Source organism: Chelonoidis abingdonii, chromosome 9 (genome assembly GCF_003597395.2).
Source record: "Chelonoidis abingdonii isolate Lonesome George chromosome 9, CheloAbing_2.0, whole genome shotgun sequence".
NCBI lineage: Eukaryota > Metazoa > Chordata > Testudines > Testudinidae > Chelonoidis > Chelonoidis abingdonii.
Genome location: NC_133777.1, coordinates 15204001 through 15223801, shown reverse-complemented (window position 1 = coordinate 15223801; position 19801 = coordinate 15204001). Strand labels below are relative to the sequence as shown.

The window sequence follows — 19801 nt, the reverse complement described above, 5'->3', positions numbered from 1 at the left end:
CAGAATGAGTGACTGATGTAACCAGGTGGATCTCAATAGGGCGAAGAGCAGAGATCTCTCTGCCGATTGGACAGACCACTCAGCCAATCAGTATGCGGGAAAATGGAGTCTGCAAGAGTTGGGCAGCTGTGGGCTGTGTCGGAGGAGGTTTAACGTTAGCGCGTTGCTGGGCTGTGTTCGGGAATCCTGCGGAGCCAGCCTGGCGGCCTGCGTGTAGGGAGCTGAGACTCTATGGAGGCGACAGCACCTTGGTGAGGCCCATTCCCCGAGGTTGGGGAGGTGCTGGTGACATGGAGGCGTCTGAGGGCTCCTCTCCCTGCACCCACCCGGAGGAGGCTTCATCTCCCCCCTGGGGGAGGCGCGCGCGGGGCCCTCCTCTAGCGGCGCGCGGCCCTGAGGCGTTGGCGCGTGTGTCCGTGTCATGCCCCCACTATGCCAAACCTGCATCATCCAGTCAAACTAACACAGTAAGAGGTATGAGGGGGACTATAAAATCAGGACTGATGTGGAGAAGGTAGATAAGGAAGTGTTATTTACTCCCTCTCATAACACAAGTACTAGGAGGCCACCAGGTGAAATTAGTAGGTAGCAGGTTTAAAACAAAAGGAAGTATTTCTTCACACAATGCACAGTCAGCCTGTGAAACTCCTTGCTGGAGGCTGTTGTGAGGGCCAAGACTATAACAGGCTTCAAAAAAGAACTAGGTAAGTTCGTGGAGGATGGGTCCATCAATGGCTATTAGCCAGGATGGGCAGGGATGGTGTCACTAGCCTCCTTTTGCCCGAAGTTGGGAATGGGTGACAGGGGCTGGATCACTGGATGATGACCTGTTCAGTTCATTCCCTCTAGAGCACCTGGCATTGGCCACTGTCAGAAGACAGGATACTGGGCTAGATGGACCTTTGGTCTGACCCAGTTATGGCCGTTTTTTATGTAGATGCTTCGCTTGGTATGTCTACAGAAGTGCTTTTTCTGTCAATGTCGTTAATCCACCTCCATTCGTGGCAATAGATAGATCAGTATAAGAATTTTTCCATTGAGACAGGTGTTTCTACTTGGGGGTTAGGTTGACCTATGACTATGGTGATCATCGGGTGAAATTTTTCACAGCCCTGAGCAATATAGGTAGGCCAATCTAATTATTTAGCACTGGTGTACAGTAGAAACATCAGTATAGCTATGTCTCTCAGGGTGTGAAAAATCCACACCCCTGAGAGACATATCTATACTGACCTAACCCCCAATGTAGAGAGTGCTAGGCTGATAGCTAGATCGACAGAAGAATTCTTCTATCACCTCTCATGGAGGTGGGTTACCTATATGGATGGAAGAAGCCTTTCTGTTGGTGTAGGTAGTGTCTGTGCTGAAGTTGTGCTGCTGTAAATGTTTTAAATATAGACATACCCTTAGTCTGTGGTAGGTTAGTGCAGGGTTCATTCACACTCCAGCTTACTGCAAACTAAATGTTTGCGCAGACAAGCCCTAACACTCATGAGACTCTGCACTGTAGCTGGCAGCCTCTACTTAGTTGGTTCTTAACTCTCTGTTTTTAGTTGCTATAATTGTGGTGAGGGAAGTAGTACAGAATGATAGCAAACTTTTTCACATCTAATCCATAATTGCTTTTTTTCTTTTAGTGCACAGCCTGCTAAAGCCATCAAGCCTATAGACCATAAATCAGTTCACCAGATCTGTTCAGGACAGGTTGTACTGAATCTGGGCACTGCGGTGAAGGAGTTGGTGGAAAACAGTGTAGATGCTGGAGCTACTAATATTGGTAAACTTGTTAATTTAATTTCGTGTGAGACTAGCACTTAGTACTTATATACTGCTTTGTAACTTCTAAGTGCTCTTCACCTGCAAACAGTTTAGGACAAATGCTTTACATTTGACCAGGTATATTTATAGCTATTTTACAGGTGGGAAAACTAAGGCATAGAGCACTTGGGGGTCCCAGTTCTACAATTGGATCTGTGGAGGCTATACTACTTTATTTCTATGCCTGGGTCCAAAGTGGACTTGCCTGATATTATAGAAAATTAATGGGATTACTGTTGTAAAATTAAGCATGGGCATAAAAGTTTGCGGGATCAGGCCTTTTTGGAAGCTTGCTGCAGCATGTCCTACGCTGCTAGAAAACCATATGTAATCAAAATTGGAATCCAGCTGACATGGTTACCACCATTTGATGGCCGTTTGGTGGACTATCAAGAATTAGTTTGGTTTAAGTCCAGTTCCCAATGGACAATTTTCCACATCACAAAAACTGCAGCTATAATTAACATTAACTGATACTCTTATTAGAGAGACAAGGTTGGTGAGATAATATCTTTTATAGACCAACTTCGGCTGGTGAAAGAGACAAGCTGCACAGAACTCTTCTTCAAATCTCTGCAAGGAGGCCAGGGATCTGAATGGAGATGGAGACTTAACTATTAGTGTGTCATGTGTGAAGTGCTTCCTCCATGTTAGAGTTCAGACATATTAACAAAGCAGTGTGAGGAAGCTTGTGCTGCTGCTTATGCTTAACCTCTTCCAAGGAATAGGATTTTAGTCTTCAGGCTGGCAACTTTTATGAGCAGAAAACTCCAGTACATGCATGCAAATTTAAAAAATTGAGCTAATCTAGCAGAAAGCACAGGTTGATTTGGAATTGGGTAATTTAACTCTTGAAAGCTGTGAATCTTTTTTTTTTTAATTTGATTCAGAAAACAAATGGCTATCGAAGACTTTACAATGCATATTGACTTTGTGATGCTATACATTCTAAATACTGCTTGTCAACACTGAATGAAAACAATCTTTTACAATTTTTAGACCTAAAGCTTAAAGATTATGGAGCAGATCTTATAGAAGTTTCAGATAATGGTTGTGGAGTAGAAGAAGAAAACTTTGAGGGTTTGAGTAAGTTGAATTCTTCACACTTTGAGAATATTTATATTATATATAAACTGTGATTTATCTGTCAAACTGATAATTGCAGTGAGAAAACTACTACTTTCTTATAAAATTCCCAAATTTAATCTCTTTAAGAGATTCCTTAACTCTTCTAGAATGACAGATGTTCCGGCCTGGCCAGAGTTGCGGTAAAACTAGTTTTATTGTCCATCGCGGTGTTGTCATAGTTCTGGTATGTACACGTGAGAAGACCTGGACCTAATTATGCGTGTCTTCAAGTGGAATAAATAGGGGGGGGGGGGCGGAATTGTTGCATATGCTTATTCAAAGTCTCAAGGAAATTTTGATTCATCTTTGTTCATTACTCTTTTATGTTCACTTTCTTTAAATGGTCAAGCGGTCACATTTTACAAGCATAACTATTAATGAAAAATGAATTTTAAGCTTGAATACTTGCTGAAAACGAGCTTGAAATTGTATATTTGACTGTAAAATTGGCAATTTGTAGATTTTAAGTCATCCAAACAGGAAGCAGAAACAATACTATATGATGTATTTAACTAACCAACGCTTCAAAAATGGCAAATATTCTCAACAAACTGTTTGCAAAGAATCTGCAGACCAAAATGTATTCCCTGAAGGAATACATAATTTGGAATTACATTGGAGAATTTTGCAGATTATTTGCAAGCAGAAAACAGGGAAAAATAGTGAATAGTTGGTTAATTATTTACTTGACTCTACTATAGTTACATAAAATATGGTGTTAAGCATCAAAGTTTTCTGTTTCTTTGGGAAGATATAAAATATACCTTCATACATCAATGTATTTTGGAAAGATGTGATGCAATTACACACATTTTAAATACATTTTTTCAGCTCTGAAATATTATACTTCCAAGATACAAGATTTCTCTGATCTAATGCATGTTGGAACATTTGGATTTCGAGGCGAAGCTCTGAGTTCACTGTGTGCGTTAAGGTAATAATACTGTGCTTCATTAGTTGAAAGCTCCACGTGAAGATTCCACATGAATGCAAAAATATGACTTCAGTGATTAATGAAACAAAGCTTTGGAAACTTGTAAATGGGTTATTTCTCAACTAAAAAAGAACCCAATTATTTGTTTTTCTCCTTTTTCATCTTATTTTTTAACTGGGTAGATTTGTTGCAGTTAAGACCTCGCTGCAATACAAAAATAACAGTTAAATTAAAATAATGTAATTTATTAATGATCCAGACCCAGCAAGTCTGACCTGGACTTAATTGTGTTATAACTGGGTTAAAAAGAAGTTTACCTTAATCTAGTAATTTGCCTATTTTAAATAATATTTTTGTAACCCAGTTACCATGCATGTGGATGAGACCAAACTCTGCTGGGTCCCATGTTATTCATTTGAACTGCAACCAATTAACAATTTTAAAATGTATTGTTTTGTTTTGTACAGTAATTCCTCACTTAACGTTGTAGTCATGTTCCTGAAAAATGCGACTTTAAGCAAAACAATGTTAAGTGAATCCAGTTTCCCCATAAGAATTAATGTAAATGGAGGGCAGGGAGGGTTAGGTTTCGGGGAAAAGTTTTCACCAGACAAGACATATAATACACACACACACACACACACACACAGAGTGTATCAGTTTTAAACAAACAATTTAATGCTGTACATTGCAGTGATGATTGTGAAGCTTGGTTGAGGTAGTGAAGTCAGAGGGTGGAAGAGGGTGGGATATTTAGCAGCAAGGCATTCCCTGGGAAGTGATGAACTAGCACTTGGCTGAGCCCTCAATAAGTTAACTCATTGTTTTTAATGTAGCCTCAGACTCTACAAGGCAGCACAAATGGAGGGAGGGGAGACAGCATGGCAGACAGAGATACAAACCCTGTGTGTGTGTGTGTGTGTGTGTGTGTGTGTGTGTGTATGAGAGAGAGAGCGAGAGAGCTGCGCTTTGTCCCTTTAAGTACGTTGACCCCATTCTAAGTACATTGCCTTTTTAAGTAGATCAGCAAGCTGAGACAGCAGCTGCTGCCAGGAAGCTCCCTTCATCCTGAGCCCTGTCCTGTCCCCCCCACTCTAGAGATGGGGTAAGTGGGGAGCAGGAGCAGGGTGGGTAGGAGCAGGGGGATGGGTACATTAACCCCCTTCTTTCCCCCGCACAACAAGCAGGAGGCTCCCAGGAGCAGCTCCAAGGAAGAGGGCTGGAGCAGCACATGGCTGTGGGGAGAGGAACAGCGGAACTGCTGGCAATTGATAGTCTGCCAAGGGCAGCTGCTGCACAGGGAACTTAAGGGAGCGGGGAGCTGATAGGGAGCTGCTGGTCCACCCTGGTTACAAACCCCCACCAGCTAGCTGAAATGGGTTGTTTTCTGCAAGCAGTGGACAAAGCAGGCAGCTGCCAAACAACGTTATAAGGGAGAGTTGTACAACTTTAAATGAGCATGTTCCCTAATTGATCAGCAATGTAACAATGTTAACCGGGATGACTTTAAGTGAGGAGTTACTGTATAAATATTCTATTCTACATATTACCTGTCTGGGAAGAGAACTCCAGTCACTAGGAAAAGGCAGATGTTAGTAATGGGAGATTTGATCATTAGAAACATAGATACCTAGGTTTGTGATGACCGGGAGAACCATATGGTGATTTACTTGCCTGGTGCGAAGGTTGCAGATCTCTCGAGGCATCTGGATAGACTTATGTGTAGTGCTGGGGAGGAGCCGGTGGCTGTGGTACATGTAGGTACCAGTGACATAGGGAAGGGTAGGAGAGAACATCCTGGAAGCTAAATTTAGGCTTCTAGGGAACAGACTGAAATCCAGGATCTCTATGGTGGCATTCTCAGAAATGCTTCCAGTTCCACACGCGGGGTCAGGGAGGCAGGCTGAGCTTCAGAGTCTCAATGTATGCATGAGACAATGGTGTAGAGAGGAGGGGTTTAGATTTATTAGGAACTGGGGAAACTTTTGGGATGGGGGAGCCTGTATAGGAGGGATGAGATCCACCTAAACCAAAGTGGAACCAGACTGCTGGCACTTAACATTAAAAAGGTCGCAGAGCAGTTTTTAAACCAAGAGATGGGGGGAAAGCCAACTGCTGCAGAGGAGCATGTGGATCGAACAGAGACTTCTCTTAGAGGAGAGTCTATTGATAGAGATTCTCTAAGTTTTAGTCAGGAGGAGAGGATGGAAGAGGATAAAGTAGGGGCCAGATCAGACAAGAAACATTCAGATAAAAAAGAATCCGACGCATCAGAAAAGGGCAGACAAATAAATAATGACAAGTTTTTAAAGTGCTTGTACACAAATGCTAGAAGTCTAAATAAGATGGGTGAACGAGAATGCTTCGTGTTAAAGGATGATATTGATATAATAGGCATCATGTGAATAGAAATACCTGAAGTTTTCAGTACAGTAGACTGGATAAAGAAAAGCTACTGTTTAGTTAATAACCCTATTGGTTCTTTTTCCTTCTTCCAGTGATGTTACCATTTTTACTTGTCACAAATCTGCAAAGGTTGGAACTCGTCTGGTATTTGATCACAATGGAAAAATTACTCAGAAAACTCCTTATCCACGACAGCAGGGAACAACTGTTAGCGTGCAGCAATTGTTTTATACCTTGCCAGTGCGGCACAAGGAATTTCAACGAAATATTAAAAAGGTATAGTGAAATGGAAATTCTGCTTTTAAAAATGTGATAACCTGCAAATCTAAACTTTGTAAAAAATAAATACATATAATTTAAATCACAATTTTTCCTTTATATCTTAGTATAACATAGTGCTAGAGAGAGTTGATTAGCTCAGACATTTTTATTCTAGAACTTTCTCTTTCAACATAAATAATATGTGGTCTAAGTAAGGTTCTTCTCTTTTCAGTCTAACTTCTCATTAGTGGTACTAACATTTACCTTTAAGTGTTGGATTGATGCTTCTAAATCTTGCATACTTTTTCATCTGACTCTATATTTACATTATATTATACAGATCTTTGTGAAATAATAAAATGGACTCTCCCTTTTGCCTTCCTTACGTATTTTGCACAGATTTTTATGTAGAATTACAGTGACAAAACTTTCAGATTTGAGAAAGCAAGCAAGATAGGAATGAGCATTGCATAATTAAAATTTGAAAATGTAGTGTTTTAAACTACCTACTTAACATATATCTAGTAAATATGGTTTGATCTTCCTCATATTTTTCGCATGCAAGATCAAACTGTTTGCAGGGTTCCTGGAAGTTGCAGCTGAATCTCAGAATAAAGCTATACAAACCGGTTTGGAAGTGAGGAAAAAAATGTGATGTACACAAAGATAGGCTATCCTATTTAGACGTTTTAAAAAATCTATTAATGTGTTTTCTGTTTCATAAAAATATTCAGACTTTTTTGTTTCTTTAACAGGAATATGCAAAAATGATCCAAATATTACAAGCGTACTGTATCATTTCAACAGGAGTTCGAATTAACTGCACCAATCAGGTTGGCCAAGGGAAAAAACACTCAGTGGTGTGTACCACTGGAAGCTGTAGTCTAAAGGAAAACATTGGAGCAATATTTGGCCAAAAACAGGTAATACTGTAGGAAAGGAAGAAAAAGCAGCTGCAAGAATGTTAAAATCTAATTAAATACAGTTTGAGTAAAGATGCCTTATAAACCATTATGCAGGAAGCTGTCTTAAGGTATAGGAGGAAGGATGTAATCATCATTGTGCTCTAGCACACCCTATAGGTTGAGTAAGGCAAGCGAATGTAGTTTCCACAGATTGTGGTGTTTTTCTTGTCACAGTTTTACCTGCTTTGCAGAAAGAGAAATACAGAATGTTGGGACGAGCGTAAATCTTAATACCTCAGTTCAGACTGCTTACATTAGTATTCTAAGAAGTGTTTGAGATTAAGGTTTGTCATCTGTTAATTTTTGTGATATGTGGACCATAGGTATCATCTCCAGTCCCCAAGAGCATAATTATAAAAATGGTGTGGTGTGGAAGACTCAGTCTGCAGGGTGGAAAGGAGAAAGATCTGAGTTTTTGCAACCCTTCACTATGAAATTCAGAAGCTTATTCTTTAAAGTTGTAGTTTATCTTCCAAATTGGAATAGCAGTCAGCAGATGTAGACATTTGCAGCTTAATGCATAATAAATGTTTTCTATAACTAAATCGGTTATCACTGTCTGGTGGAAAGAAGTAGCAAAAGGAAGACAAAAGCAGTAAATGCACTCTTGCCCCCAACCCTATGTCATAGCTATCAAGCATTTTTACTACATTGGCTGGCTGGTGGGGTTGCTAATCTGTGATATTGTACTAAGTATCTCCTCCTGTTGAGGGGCCCCTTTGTGCTGTTCCTGCAATGCTCCCAACCCCTGGTCCTCCTGAGAGTGAGAGTCCAGACCAAAATTTGATTGGATGTCCTCCATGGATCAGTCAACTAAAATGCTAAGTTACATGTATCTATTTATATACTACTGCACCTTTAGAGCAAAGTGCTGAATGCAGAATCAAAAACAGAAAAAAAGTAAGTGTGTCCTAACTGAAAAACTACATGAAGATTTTATTACTGAAGAAAATTGTATCTGTGTTTCAGGTAACTTGTGTTTCAAATGGGATGTCTTATCAATTGTATTATCATTCATTCAAAACATATGAATTTATCTGATGACTTCTGATATGGCATGAATCTTGGTTGGATCATTTATGGCTGAGAAGTCTGAAGCTGAATAAATAATGCTATTTTTTTCTGTCTTAAATAGGTTTAGTGAGTGAATGTTGGCATGAAAGGGAGAACAGAACACTTAACATTGGAATTGTGTGTCAAATACAGGTTTAAGTGGGAGAGTTTGTTAGGGATTTATACTTTTGCATATGCTCTTTAATAGTGTAACTATAACCTGCTGTGTGTTTGAGGGTATTTCCTTCATTCAACCTGGCCAGCCAACTTTTAAAAAATATAATTACCATGTGCCAAGTTGGTTGTGATCCTGACAATAATAAAACAAGGAACTGAAAAGAAGGCCATAGCTATAATTGTTTAATCAATTATCATCCTTCTGACTGAGTTCAACTTTAACAGAGGCAAAAATGAATGAAAAATCCCACTGACTTTAAATCACTAAAATGATCTTTGATGTTCTTGCACCAAGGAATAGCTCTGAATTTAAATTTTCTTTCAGTTGCAAAGCCTCATTCCCTTTGTTCAGCTACCTCCTAGTGAAGCGGTTTGTGAAGAATATGGCCTCCACTCCACTGATATGCCACAAAATCTTTATACGTAAGTAGGAAGCCAATGCTGTCAGTATTTCCATGTTATAATTTAGGACTATGATGTAACCAGTTAAATGTATGTAGAGAGGGAGGGATGGGGCTAATATTTGTTGGCTTACTCTAATTTTGACTTAATCTAATATTCTGCTGAATTTATCACCACATTTAGTGTTCTCAATAATTATACATTTTGGGTCAAATTGTGCCCTCAGTTATACCTGTATATCCTCACTGAAGTCAGTGTGAATGCCTGGGTGTAAGACAAGTTAGAATATGGTCCAACTTGAGTAAAGAAATTCTTTAAAAATTAAAAAGTGCTAACTTCCTTAGAATTTATAGAGGTTAAAATAGAAGAGATTTATGAACAGCCGCATAAATGTTTGGGTTTACCGTGTCCTCAGAATCAGTTTCACAGTTGACTCTCTTTGAGGCAGAGAAAGCATGAATGCAGCTTTTTCTGAAGTCAGTGAATGCTGCTCTTTCAGTTGGCTGGAGAGATTGCTAGCGGTGAACTATTAGCCTTTGCTAAGCTTGGATGAGAAGCAAAGCCACATGTAGGTATTTACTGAAAACATGTAATAATTTTGGCTTTTAACCTCATCAGAAATGTTCCTCTATAGAACTAGCATTGACTCTTAAAAGTTTCTATTCTTCCTTTCTTCTATTGAGCCCTACCCTTACAATATTAATATTAAACAGTATTACAGGCTTCGTTTCCCATTGTGATCATGGTGTTGGAAGGAGTACAACAGATAGACAGTTTTTCTTTGTCAATCAGCGACCATGTGACCAATCAAAGGTACAGTTCTTAATAATATCGCTTATAGTTAGGCTTGGAAGGATTAGATTTTTATCAATAGAAGCTGTTAACATTGATTCCATCATACACAAACCAATAAAAAATAATCAGAATTTACAGATAAGTTATCAAGCAACATTTTTCTATTAGAGCATGATTTAAAGATATTTACTTCATATATTTTGACAGTTTGTGTTTTAACGGTTATAAAGCTTTAACTTTTTGAATCTCAGCCTCCACTCTTATTAAATAATTGTCTGATCTGCCCCATAACTTTCTGCAACTGTGAAAATTTAAGTAGATCAATATCTAAATAAATGCTTAAGACCCCTAATTTTGTATAACTGAAAATTTTAATCGATTAAAAATTAACCCAGGGTAGTGAGTTCAATCCTTGAGGGGGCCACTTAGGGATCTGGGGTAAAATAAGTACTTTGGTCCTGCTAGTGAAGGCAGGGGGCTGGACTCGATGACCTTTCAGGGTCCCTTCCAGTTCTATGAGAGAGGTATATCTCCATATATTATTATTATTAAAAAAATACTTAATTTTGACACTATTATTGATTTTTATTTTTAAAAAGCAGTTTCTGCGAACCCTACTTACAGTTGCTTGATTCTCTCGTTTCTCTTTTTCAGTCTAGACCTAGTAATGGTTGTTACTACTTTTTCCTTTGTATTGATCTAGTAAAGGAAAGGTATAAAGTCTGGTGGTAGGTCAAAAGAGTCCCAGGAAACGACCAGATTGGAAACTTGTACATATAGGTCTTATCTTGCAAATACTCACTTTAGCCTCTTTATCTACAGTGGTACTATTCGAGTGAGTAAAGGTCTAGTCATGTGAATAAGGATTTGCTAGATCACACCTGAAGTTTGTTTATTACTGTATTAGATAACATGTATCAGTAAAGAATAGAAGTAAGTAATGGTATCACTTGTTCTGTGCAGATTTCCAAAGTTGTGAATGAAGTTTACCACATGTACAATAAGCACCAATATCCGTTTATCGTTCTTAACATTTGTGTAGATTCTGGTGAGTTCTTCTAATCAATGTCCATTAACCTTTGTAAAATGCTAGAAATAATAAATACGTAACATATGTAGTTGCATAGCTTTGGAATCATTGGGGTTTTAAGTAGCTTTTGGACTTAGTAGATGAATAGTTGTTGTGTTGTGAAGATGCTTCTGATCTGTAATCGGAACATGTTCTATTATTGTTTGTACACTAACCAGAAGTAACTTTCTATGCCAGTCTAGACCAGGGTGAAAAAGGCAGTCTACTGGGTAGAATTAAATATTGGGGAACTTAAAATGTCGTAAAATGCAGAAGCTGTATTTTTCACCACTGTTGCTGAATCTGCAGGTGATTTAGCAGTGTTGTGTTTGCAGCCATATTATCCATATTACCAGTGGCATCTGTCTTACTCTGTGAAATAAAGAGGGGGAAAAATAAGGGAATTTCAATCCAAGGATGGAAGGAACAAAAATTTCTATAATTTAATCTGAAATATAATTAATAGCTTTCCTTTATTTTTAGAGTGTGTTGACATCAATGTAACTCCTGACAAGAGGCAAATTTTACTGCAACAGGAGAAAGTTTTGCTAGCAATTTTAAAGACGTCTCTTGTGGGAATGTTTGGTAGCAATGTTAACAAACTTAACATCAATCAAAAACTTCTGGATATTACAGGTACATTAATGTTAACTGTGGAAGTCACTGTGGGTGTGGCCGATGTTGGAGAGCTCAAAAAGATGAAAAAGATGTATTTTTTAAATTAACTTTCTGATAGCAGGCATATTTGCTAATGAAACAGATAAGCTTATTAGCAAATTTCTAGTCCACAGTCTGTAGTCAGACTCCAGCAATGCAGAGTATGTTGTCAAGATTGATCTGAACTTAGTTAAAAACAAACAAAAAAATCCCATCACACACACACACACGCGCGCGCGCGCACACACACCCCCCCCCCCCCATACAAAAGCTTTAAAAGCTTTTCAGGCTTCCTTTATACATCATAAAAAAGCAACTTTGGGTTGCTTGCCTAGACAAACCTAGTTTCTTCTTTAAGTAAATTTTGTGCTGGCCTATTTGCATCTCAGGAGATGAAGTTGTCCCCTAATTATCCACTGATCAGGTGTAACACAAGCATGTGTGGTACCAAGTTCCTCACTGCCCTGCGTTGGATATGAGATTTATTTTAAAAAATATAAAAGAGCTACTGAACAGCCATCAAATTGTAACAGCTTTCAGCATTGCTAATCAGGGTTACATTCAACCTGGTGACATCTATATGGCTTGTTACCAATCTCTCCCTCCCCCTGTTCTTTGCCCAGTCCCTCCAAATAAGTCGTTCAGTCTCCTAAATGTTTGATGTTTTTGTTTTTTAATTGCATTTAATGAAAATTTACAATTTTCTCCATTCATATTTTATTAGGTAACTTCAAAAAGATAGTAGCAGAAGAAACAGAAAAGCCCCAGACAGGAGTGCTGCTTGATTCTGCAGCCCAGAATCCAAGGGGAGAAGAGAAAAGAGCAATGACTATTGTCAGATTAAGAGAGTCATTCTCTCTCCATCAAATGACAGAGAGCAGTTTTCAGAGCCCTAGCAATGTCAGAAAGCAACACAACTCCCTGGGGAAGAGAGAACTTAATACTTCAAGTCCTGTAAAGAGTCAAAAGTCCATCTCCACCAAGGAGTCTGAACACTGGAGGCAGATGGACTCAAATACATACTCAGTTACTAGCAGAGATTTGAGGAAGTTAGAAAATGACACAGATTCTGGATGTGGTAGCACCTCTGCAGAGTCAAATGTTGGCTTTAGTACTCCAGAAGTTGGTATCTGCCTCAGCAATGAAAGTGCAGGCAGCTCACCTGAAGAAGAGTTCTTTATTTCAAAACAGGAGCTTCAAAGTGTATGTCTTGAAACTGTCAAACTTAGTGAGGAATCGTTGGAATGTGATGCCAAATTTTCAGGGGCTGAACGTGAATTGACCCAAATGGGTGAACAGAATGAACGGAGTGAGTTACCTCATCAAGCCAATAGTTTGCCCCCAAATGTGAAGCGTTTTAAAAGTGAGCAAGTTAATTTAAAGGCAGCCATCTGTCCAGAACTGAGAAATGCTGAGAACTGTGCATCAGCACCACATGTTGATGTACCAATTGAAATTAAAAAGAAAACTGTGCCACTTAAGTTCTCTATGAGCTCTTTAGCAGAAAGAGTAAAAAGGCTAATACAGCAGCAACAGAAAAAGGCAGAAACACAGAATTATAGAAGATTTAGAGCAAAGATTAGCCCCGGAGACAATAAAACAGCAGAGGATGAATTAAGAAAAGAAATCAGGTATTTGCATCTTCTTGTTAACTTATGTTAACTAAACGATAAACAAAGTTGATGAAAAATATACGTTAATAGTATTTACAAGAAAGCTTTGATCTGTTAATGTTGGAGATGTAGGTTTATATATGAATGATAAACCTACATTACTGTGTTAGCACCTTTTTTGCAATTTGTTTCATCAGGTAACTCAAGCTTCTGCAAACATATAGGTCCATGTAGAATATGGAAATGTGCATAATAAACAGATAGTGCCACACATTTTATAAACTACTCTTTAGTAATAATCTGGAGTATGTTGAGTGGTGTATTCAAAGAAACACCACATTTATAATTATTGAGGTATTTCTCTGGTGGTATTCAACTGTGTGGAGCCCAGTTTTCATGTTGCCTCTTCTAAAATACTGTAAAGTTTGGGGGTAGAGCAGCTTTGGAGATGGACTGACTCAGATGGGGACTGGACAGTGAGGGTCTGAAACAGATATTCTTGACAGTAAATATTTTGGTTGTCGGTGTGGACAGGCCTACCCTTTCCTATTGAAAAGGAGGGAGATAGCTCTTAAATCTTTACATACGAGTTATCATAGTTTATAATCTGTTTGTTTTTCTATATACAGTAAAGAGATGTTTGCAAAAATGGAAATCATAGGTCAGTTCAATTTAGGTTTTATAATAGCCAAGCTGAACTCTGATCTCTTCATAATTGACCAACATGCTACTGATGAAAAATACAACTTCGAGATGTTACAACAGCACAACGTTCTCCAAGGTCAGAAGCTGATAGCGTAAGTGTCCTTAGTGTGTTACTATTAACATTGGTTTGAAACAGCTGGAACCTACTATAGTAAATGGATGCAGTGAAACTCCACTTCCAGTGAAATACATGGTAATGCTCTGGAACTTTCAGTGTGCTAAGTGCACTTTTAGTCACGTTGAACTTCTGTATGATGGGTTGGACCCTCCCCCCCATTTCTGGGATTCCACCTGATGTACTGGGGTTTCATGAGCCCATCCAGTTCCACCAGCCTGGATTCCCTCTCTCTGCTTTGCAGAATTAGGCTCTCTGGCCGCTTGCAGCGCACACACACACACAGGTAGGGCCACACCCAGCTGCAGACACAAATTGAAGTCAGCTCTGTGTGAGAGGATTCACCCATCGCTCACGTCCACACCCCTTTTGGGGAATAAACTCAAAATAATACTGTCTTGCGCTGTATAAAAAGCTCATAAGAAAATTCACCCTCTCCCTCAATATGAAGAGAGAGATGCACAACTTCTTGCCCTCCACCTCCCAGTTAGAAATTGACCAAACTGGGATTATTAATAAACAAAACGAATTTATGAACTACAGAAGGCAGACTTTAAGTGATTATAAGGGATAGCAAACAGAACAAAGCAGATTACTGAGCAAATAAAACAAAAAACACATACTAAATTTAAGATCTTACAGAAAGTGGTTTCAAGAAGTAATTTCTCACCCTAAATGTTATTTTAGGTAAGTTGCAGAGTTCCAGTAGCTTAGAGTTTGTTATTTCTTTTTACAGACTGGACCCCTATCTCAGTCTAGACTCACCCCTGCCTTTCCCTTCAGGTTAGTTCCTTTGTCTCTTCAGGTTCTTTCAGCAGTCCTTCTTCTTGGGTAGGCAATGGAGAAGAATCCAGATTAACTCCTCCCCAGCCTTAAAAGGGATTTTCCTAAGGCAGGAAACCTTTGATCCCCATCCCCCTACAGAGGAAAAGTACTGGCAGTGTCCAAAGTGGTATTTTGTATCAGGTGTTCTTATCACCTGACCTAGTAGTGTCTCAGGAAGGAGAGTAGGTGATAGGTTGGATCACAGAAACCTCCTCCGGGTTGCCAACTGATGTACCAAGACTATTTCTGCCCCTGCTTTCCTGCCCTGGCAGCTTAGGACTTCAGTGCCCTGCCTGGTTTGAGCCACACCTACTAGCCTACTGCAAACCTAGACCCAGGGTCTCAACCACATCCCCTAACAGCTGTAAGCTTAACTGAAAGCACCTTACAGAAGTGTTTTTGTCTTTAACACCCAGATGTCCAACTCCCAATGGGTTCCAAACCCCAAATAAATCTGTTTTACCCTGTATAAATCTTATACAGGGTAAACTCATAAATTGTTCGCCTTCTATAACACTGATAGAGAGATGCACAGCTGTTTGCCCCCACAGGTATTAATACATACTCTGGATTAATTAATAAGTAAAAAGTGATTTTCATTAAATACAGAAAGTAGGATTTAAGTGGTTCCAAGAAGTAACAGACCGAACAAAGTGAATTACCAAGCAAAATAAAATAGAACACACAAGTCTGTATCTAAGAAACTGAATATAGATAAAAACCTCACCCAGTAAGCTTCCTTTTACAGACTAATCTCCTTCTAGTCTGAGTCCAGCAATCACTCACAGCCCCTGCAGCTACTGTCTTTTATTCCAGCTTCTTTCAGGTATCCTTGGGGGTGGAGAAGCTCTCTCTTCAGCCAGCTGAAAACCCAATGAAGGGGTTTCCCAGGGGTTTAAATAGACTTTCTCTTGTGGGTGGAGACCCCCTCCTCTCTCCTATGCAAAGTGCACCTCCAAGATGGAGTTTTGGAGTCACATGGGCAAGCCCCATGTCCATGCATGACTCAGTTTTTACCAGCCAAGCCACATTCCTGTGAAAGATCAGATGTGGGTTGGCATCTTCAAGTTCATTGTTGGATTAAGTGGTTTTTGATTGGGCACTTAATTTGCACTTCTCTCAAGAAGCTGATCAAATGCTCTCCTAAACTAGTTAAAATCAAGCAAGTATACAGCCAATATTCCTAACTTCAAGTACAAAAATGATACATGCATACAAATAGGATGAATAGATTCAGTAGATCATAACCTTTACAGAGATATATTACATGGCATATGTAGCATAAAACATATTCTAGTTATGTCACATATACAGTCATAAGCATATTCTATAAAGCCTTATAGGAGGCACCGTCACAGAGAGATTAGTATCTTCGCAGTCTTATTCTTTCTTCCTAATGGCCCATCAAGGCTGTGATGGCCGGTTGTCTGGTGCGTATCAAAATGTTGTAAATAACGTGAGAAATGCCTTGAAGCTTAAGGGACAAGTTTAGCTGAAGATTAGTGCAGAATCTTAAGTAAATATGTCAGGAAAGGAAACATTTGGTATGGGCATTTTATAGAAAAGTCTAGCTGGAATCTGACAGAAGGGAAGCATGCATGAGGAAAGGAGAGTTTTAGGCTTCAGTATATTAAAGCACTTAAGCATATGCTTAAAATTTAAGCATTTGTGTAAGTACTTCGGTGAATTGGAATTACAGGAACAGATTCAAAGTCCTCAAAGTCAATCAGAGTCTGTCCATTGAACTCATTTGGCTTTGGATCAGGACCGTAGAGAGGAAAAGACAAGCCAAATGCTGGTACTGTGTTTCTGCAGTTCTCTAAAATTTTAAATTCTCCTTTATAACTGTTGTTATGGCTTGGCAGTTGCAGAACTAAACTGCTGAATTTCAGCCTTGGTAACTCTCTTAGAATTTTGGAATTTTATAAGCTTAATGCAATGTTTCACAGGAATTTTAATAATCATACTTATGTAGCACCTTACATATCCAAAATCTGTTATCAATATTAATTCCTACAACACCCTTTAAGATAGGTCAGGCTTACTCTTAGATGTACTGAACATAAGCCTGGGTAAAACCCAGAGAAACTATGGGGACATGGTTAAGGACATAGTGCCTAAGTGTCAGAGCCAGAATTTAATTTGTTTTTAATTCAGTTGTCATATCACACAACTTTGTAATTTGGCTTAAGATATATATTTAATTTTTTCTTCTCTCATAGGCCACAAAATCTTAATTTAACTGCTGTAAATGAAATTATATTGATTGAAAACCTGGAGATATTTAGAAAAAATGGGTTTGATTTTGTCATTGATGAAGATGGTAAGTTTGGATCCAGACTCATTCAAACTAGAAAAGTTTACAGTTTTCCTCTTCTCACTTCGTAAACAAGATTAAATTGATAGAAGTTGTCAGTAGTATTGCAAAATATGGTCTTAAATATTGATGTGCCATATTCAATGCATACTGTTTTTCTTCTATGATTCTTGAAAATATTTAATTTAAGAAACTGAAATGATAAAGAGTTATATAGCGGTAAATAAACCCAATGGCGTGTGATGGGATGTTAGATGGGGTGGGATCTGAGTTACTACAGAGAATTCTTTCCTGGAATTCCAAGACTGGCTGGTGAGTCTTGCCCACATGCTCAGGGTTTAGCCGATCACCATATTTGGGGTCAGGAAGGAATTTTTCCTCCAGGGCAGACTGGCAGAGGCTCTGGGTTTTTTTGCCTTCCTCTTCAGCGTGGGGCACGGGTCACTTGCTGGAAGATTCTCTGCACCTTGAAGTCTTTAAACCATGATTTGAAGACTTCAGTGGCTCAGACATAGGTTTGATACAGGAGTGGGTGGGTGAGATTCTGTGGCCTGCGTCGTGCAGGAGATCAGATTAGATAATCATAATGGTCCCTTCTGACCTTAAAATCTATGATTCTATGACTCCTACAGTAATTCTTAGCATGTGGTAGTGACCTAATAGACCCAGTTGCCACTGCAAGAGATAGTGAGTTTATTCTTCTTGCATTACAATAATAAAACCCTTGTTGGAATAACAGGGTTACATATAGGCACACAAATGATCTGATAGAGAAGAGAACTAACAGTTGGGATTATTGGGTTCTCTTTTTGGCCCTAGTACTAACTTGCTCTGTGGTTTTGGGCAAATCATTTAACAGCTAAGTGCATCATTTTTTTTCATCTGTAAAATGAGGATAATACTTATTTATGTCAGAGTCTCAGAGCAAAAATCACTATGTAGTGTAAAGTATTGTGTGCCGTAGAGGAAAATGTCTGTTATCCCTTGTGGCATTTTTCAAGAATATACAGGCCAGGCCATGCACGATTATGCATTTTTAATTTCAAGGGTGGTGGTTGTTGTTTTTTTCCCCCCCCTAAAATAGGGATGCTAATTATTAAACTTTTACAAACTAATTATTTTTAGTTACACAGCTTCAAAAATAACTTTAGATAGTCAGCTCTTTCAAGCTGTCCAGTTTTTAAAATGTTAGAATTTTTGTAAAATTAGAACATCTCTCAAAAGACTTTTTGCTAATTTAAATTTTAGTACTCATGTAGGGATCATTATGGATTGACTTATGGAAAGAGCACATTTAAATTCTTACTTATTTGTCAATCAATAAACAAAATGAAATGTTTACTTGCATTGATAAACTGTTTCTCTATTAAATATTTTGCCTTTTTAAAAAAATCTTCCAGCTCCTGTAACTGAAAGGGTTAAGTTGATTTCCTTGCCAACAAGCAAAAATTGGACTTTTGGTCCACAGGACGTAGAGGAGTTGATTTTCATGTTAAGTGATTGCCCAGGAGTTATGTGTAGGCCCTCCAGGGTCAGACAGATGTTTGCTTCTCGAGCTTGTAGAAAATCTGTAAGTGCTGCATTTTATGTATATTTATTAGTATACACTGTATATTTAATTGGACTCTGTGTTGCTAGTGGATTTTGACACCTAACATCCTTGGTCCTGATCCTGATCTTTTGTCCCAGTGTACATCAAAAGTAACTTCACTGAAGTCTCTAATTATACCAGTTTCAGTACAGCTAAGGGCAGAATTGGGCCCTTTGTACATGGTCTTAAATTAGATTTTGATTGTCCTGTAGGTCTCTTTATTTTAATGTCTTGCACAGTATCTTGTCTGCTGTTGTAATTGGAGAAGTACAGCTTTTGTGCAGCAATTTGCCATAAGGGAGAAAGAAAATATTATTGTTTAAACTTTGTTTTTGTGTTTTTGTTCACAGGTGATGATTGGAACTGCACTTACTGTAAATGAGATGAAGAAATTGATCACTCACATGGGTGAGATTGAGCATCCTTGGAACTGTCCCCATGGAAGGCCAACTATGAGGCACATAATCAATTTAGATATAATTTCTCAGGAATAGCAGACCCTTGTGTGTATTTTATTAGTGTTTTTTTACTTTTAATTCATTGGCAATGTTATTAATCCACTTCTGTTTGAATTACAGATTTTATCATGGAACTTTTTTTATTTTGTCAAAGAAGTGACAGTTTTAGCCTCCATTTTGTATATTTAAATATTACCTGAACAACACAGGCATCCTGTAATCTTTCTTTATTACTCCTCTATAAAGACATATCAGATTTTACTTGTAAATACGTTCCTTTTGTCATAGCTGGCCTTGCATATTACATTTTTTTTTTTGGCAGCTGAGATATTTAAAAAATAAACTTTTATATGGAAGTTCAAGACTTTAGGTGAACACACTTTTTATAGAGACTGTATTATGGTATGACAAAGTAAAATTATATATTGTAGGCTATAGTGCCTCTTGTGTAACATTTCAAATAAATCATATTTGTATAGATGAAAGTATTTTCTCTTTTCACTATTAATTGC

At 38.4% G+C, this 19801-nt stretch overlaps 1 protein-coding gene across 3 annotated transcripts; it reads left to right on the top strand.

Annotated features, from left to right (window-relative positions):
* Positions 1–47: 47 nt before the first annotated feature.
* PMS2 (PMS1 homolog 2, mismatch repair system component) lies at positions 48–19774 on the top strand. 3 transcript variants are annotated; one of them, XM_032789935.2, is made up of 15 exons: positions 51–251; positions 1638–1777; positions 2818–2904; positions 3778–3880; positions 6379–6562; positions 7303–7470; positions 9095–9165; positions 9858–9957; positions 10903–10987; positions 11492–11644; positions 12390–13296; positions 13908–14075; positions 17146–17246; positions 18641–18810; positions 19182–19774. In XM_032789935.2, exons 1-15 carry the CDS (start codon positions 232–234, stop codon positions 19323–19325), a joined length of 2601 nt encoding a protein of 866 aa, XP_032645826.1. In that variant the 5' UTR covers positions 51–231; the 3' UTR covers positions 19326–19774. The 3 variants fall into 3 exon arrangements, with proteins under 3 accessions (XP_032645828.1, XP_032645826.1, XP_032645825.1); XM_032789934.2 differs by having other exon boundaries at positions 52–251; positions 9068–9165; XM_032789937.2 differs by lacking the exon at positions 18641–18810 and having other exon boundaries at positions 48–251; positions 9068–9165.
* The last annotated feature ends 27 nt before the right edge of the window (positions 19775–19801 follow it).

What these genes read in the sequence shown, in the direction of transcription:
- PMS2 (XM_032789934.2), top strand. Translation starts at nt 232, where the DNA reads ATGGAGGCGACAGCACCTTG. An exon ending in CAAGGTCAGAAGCTGATAGC is followed by an intron (nt 14,076 to 17,145) that starts GTAAGTGTCCTT and finishes CTTCTCTCATAG; the next exon opens with GCCACAAAATCTTAATTTAA. An exon ending in TTTTGTCATTGATGAAGATG is followed by an intron (nt 17,247 to 18,640) that starts GTAAGTTTGGAT and finishes AAAATCTTCCAG; the next exon opens with CTCCTGTAACTGAAAGGGTT.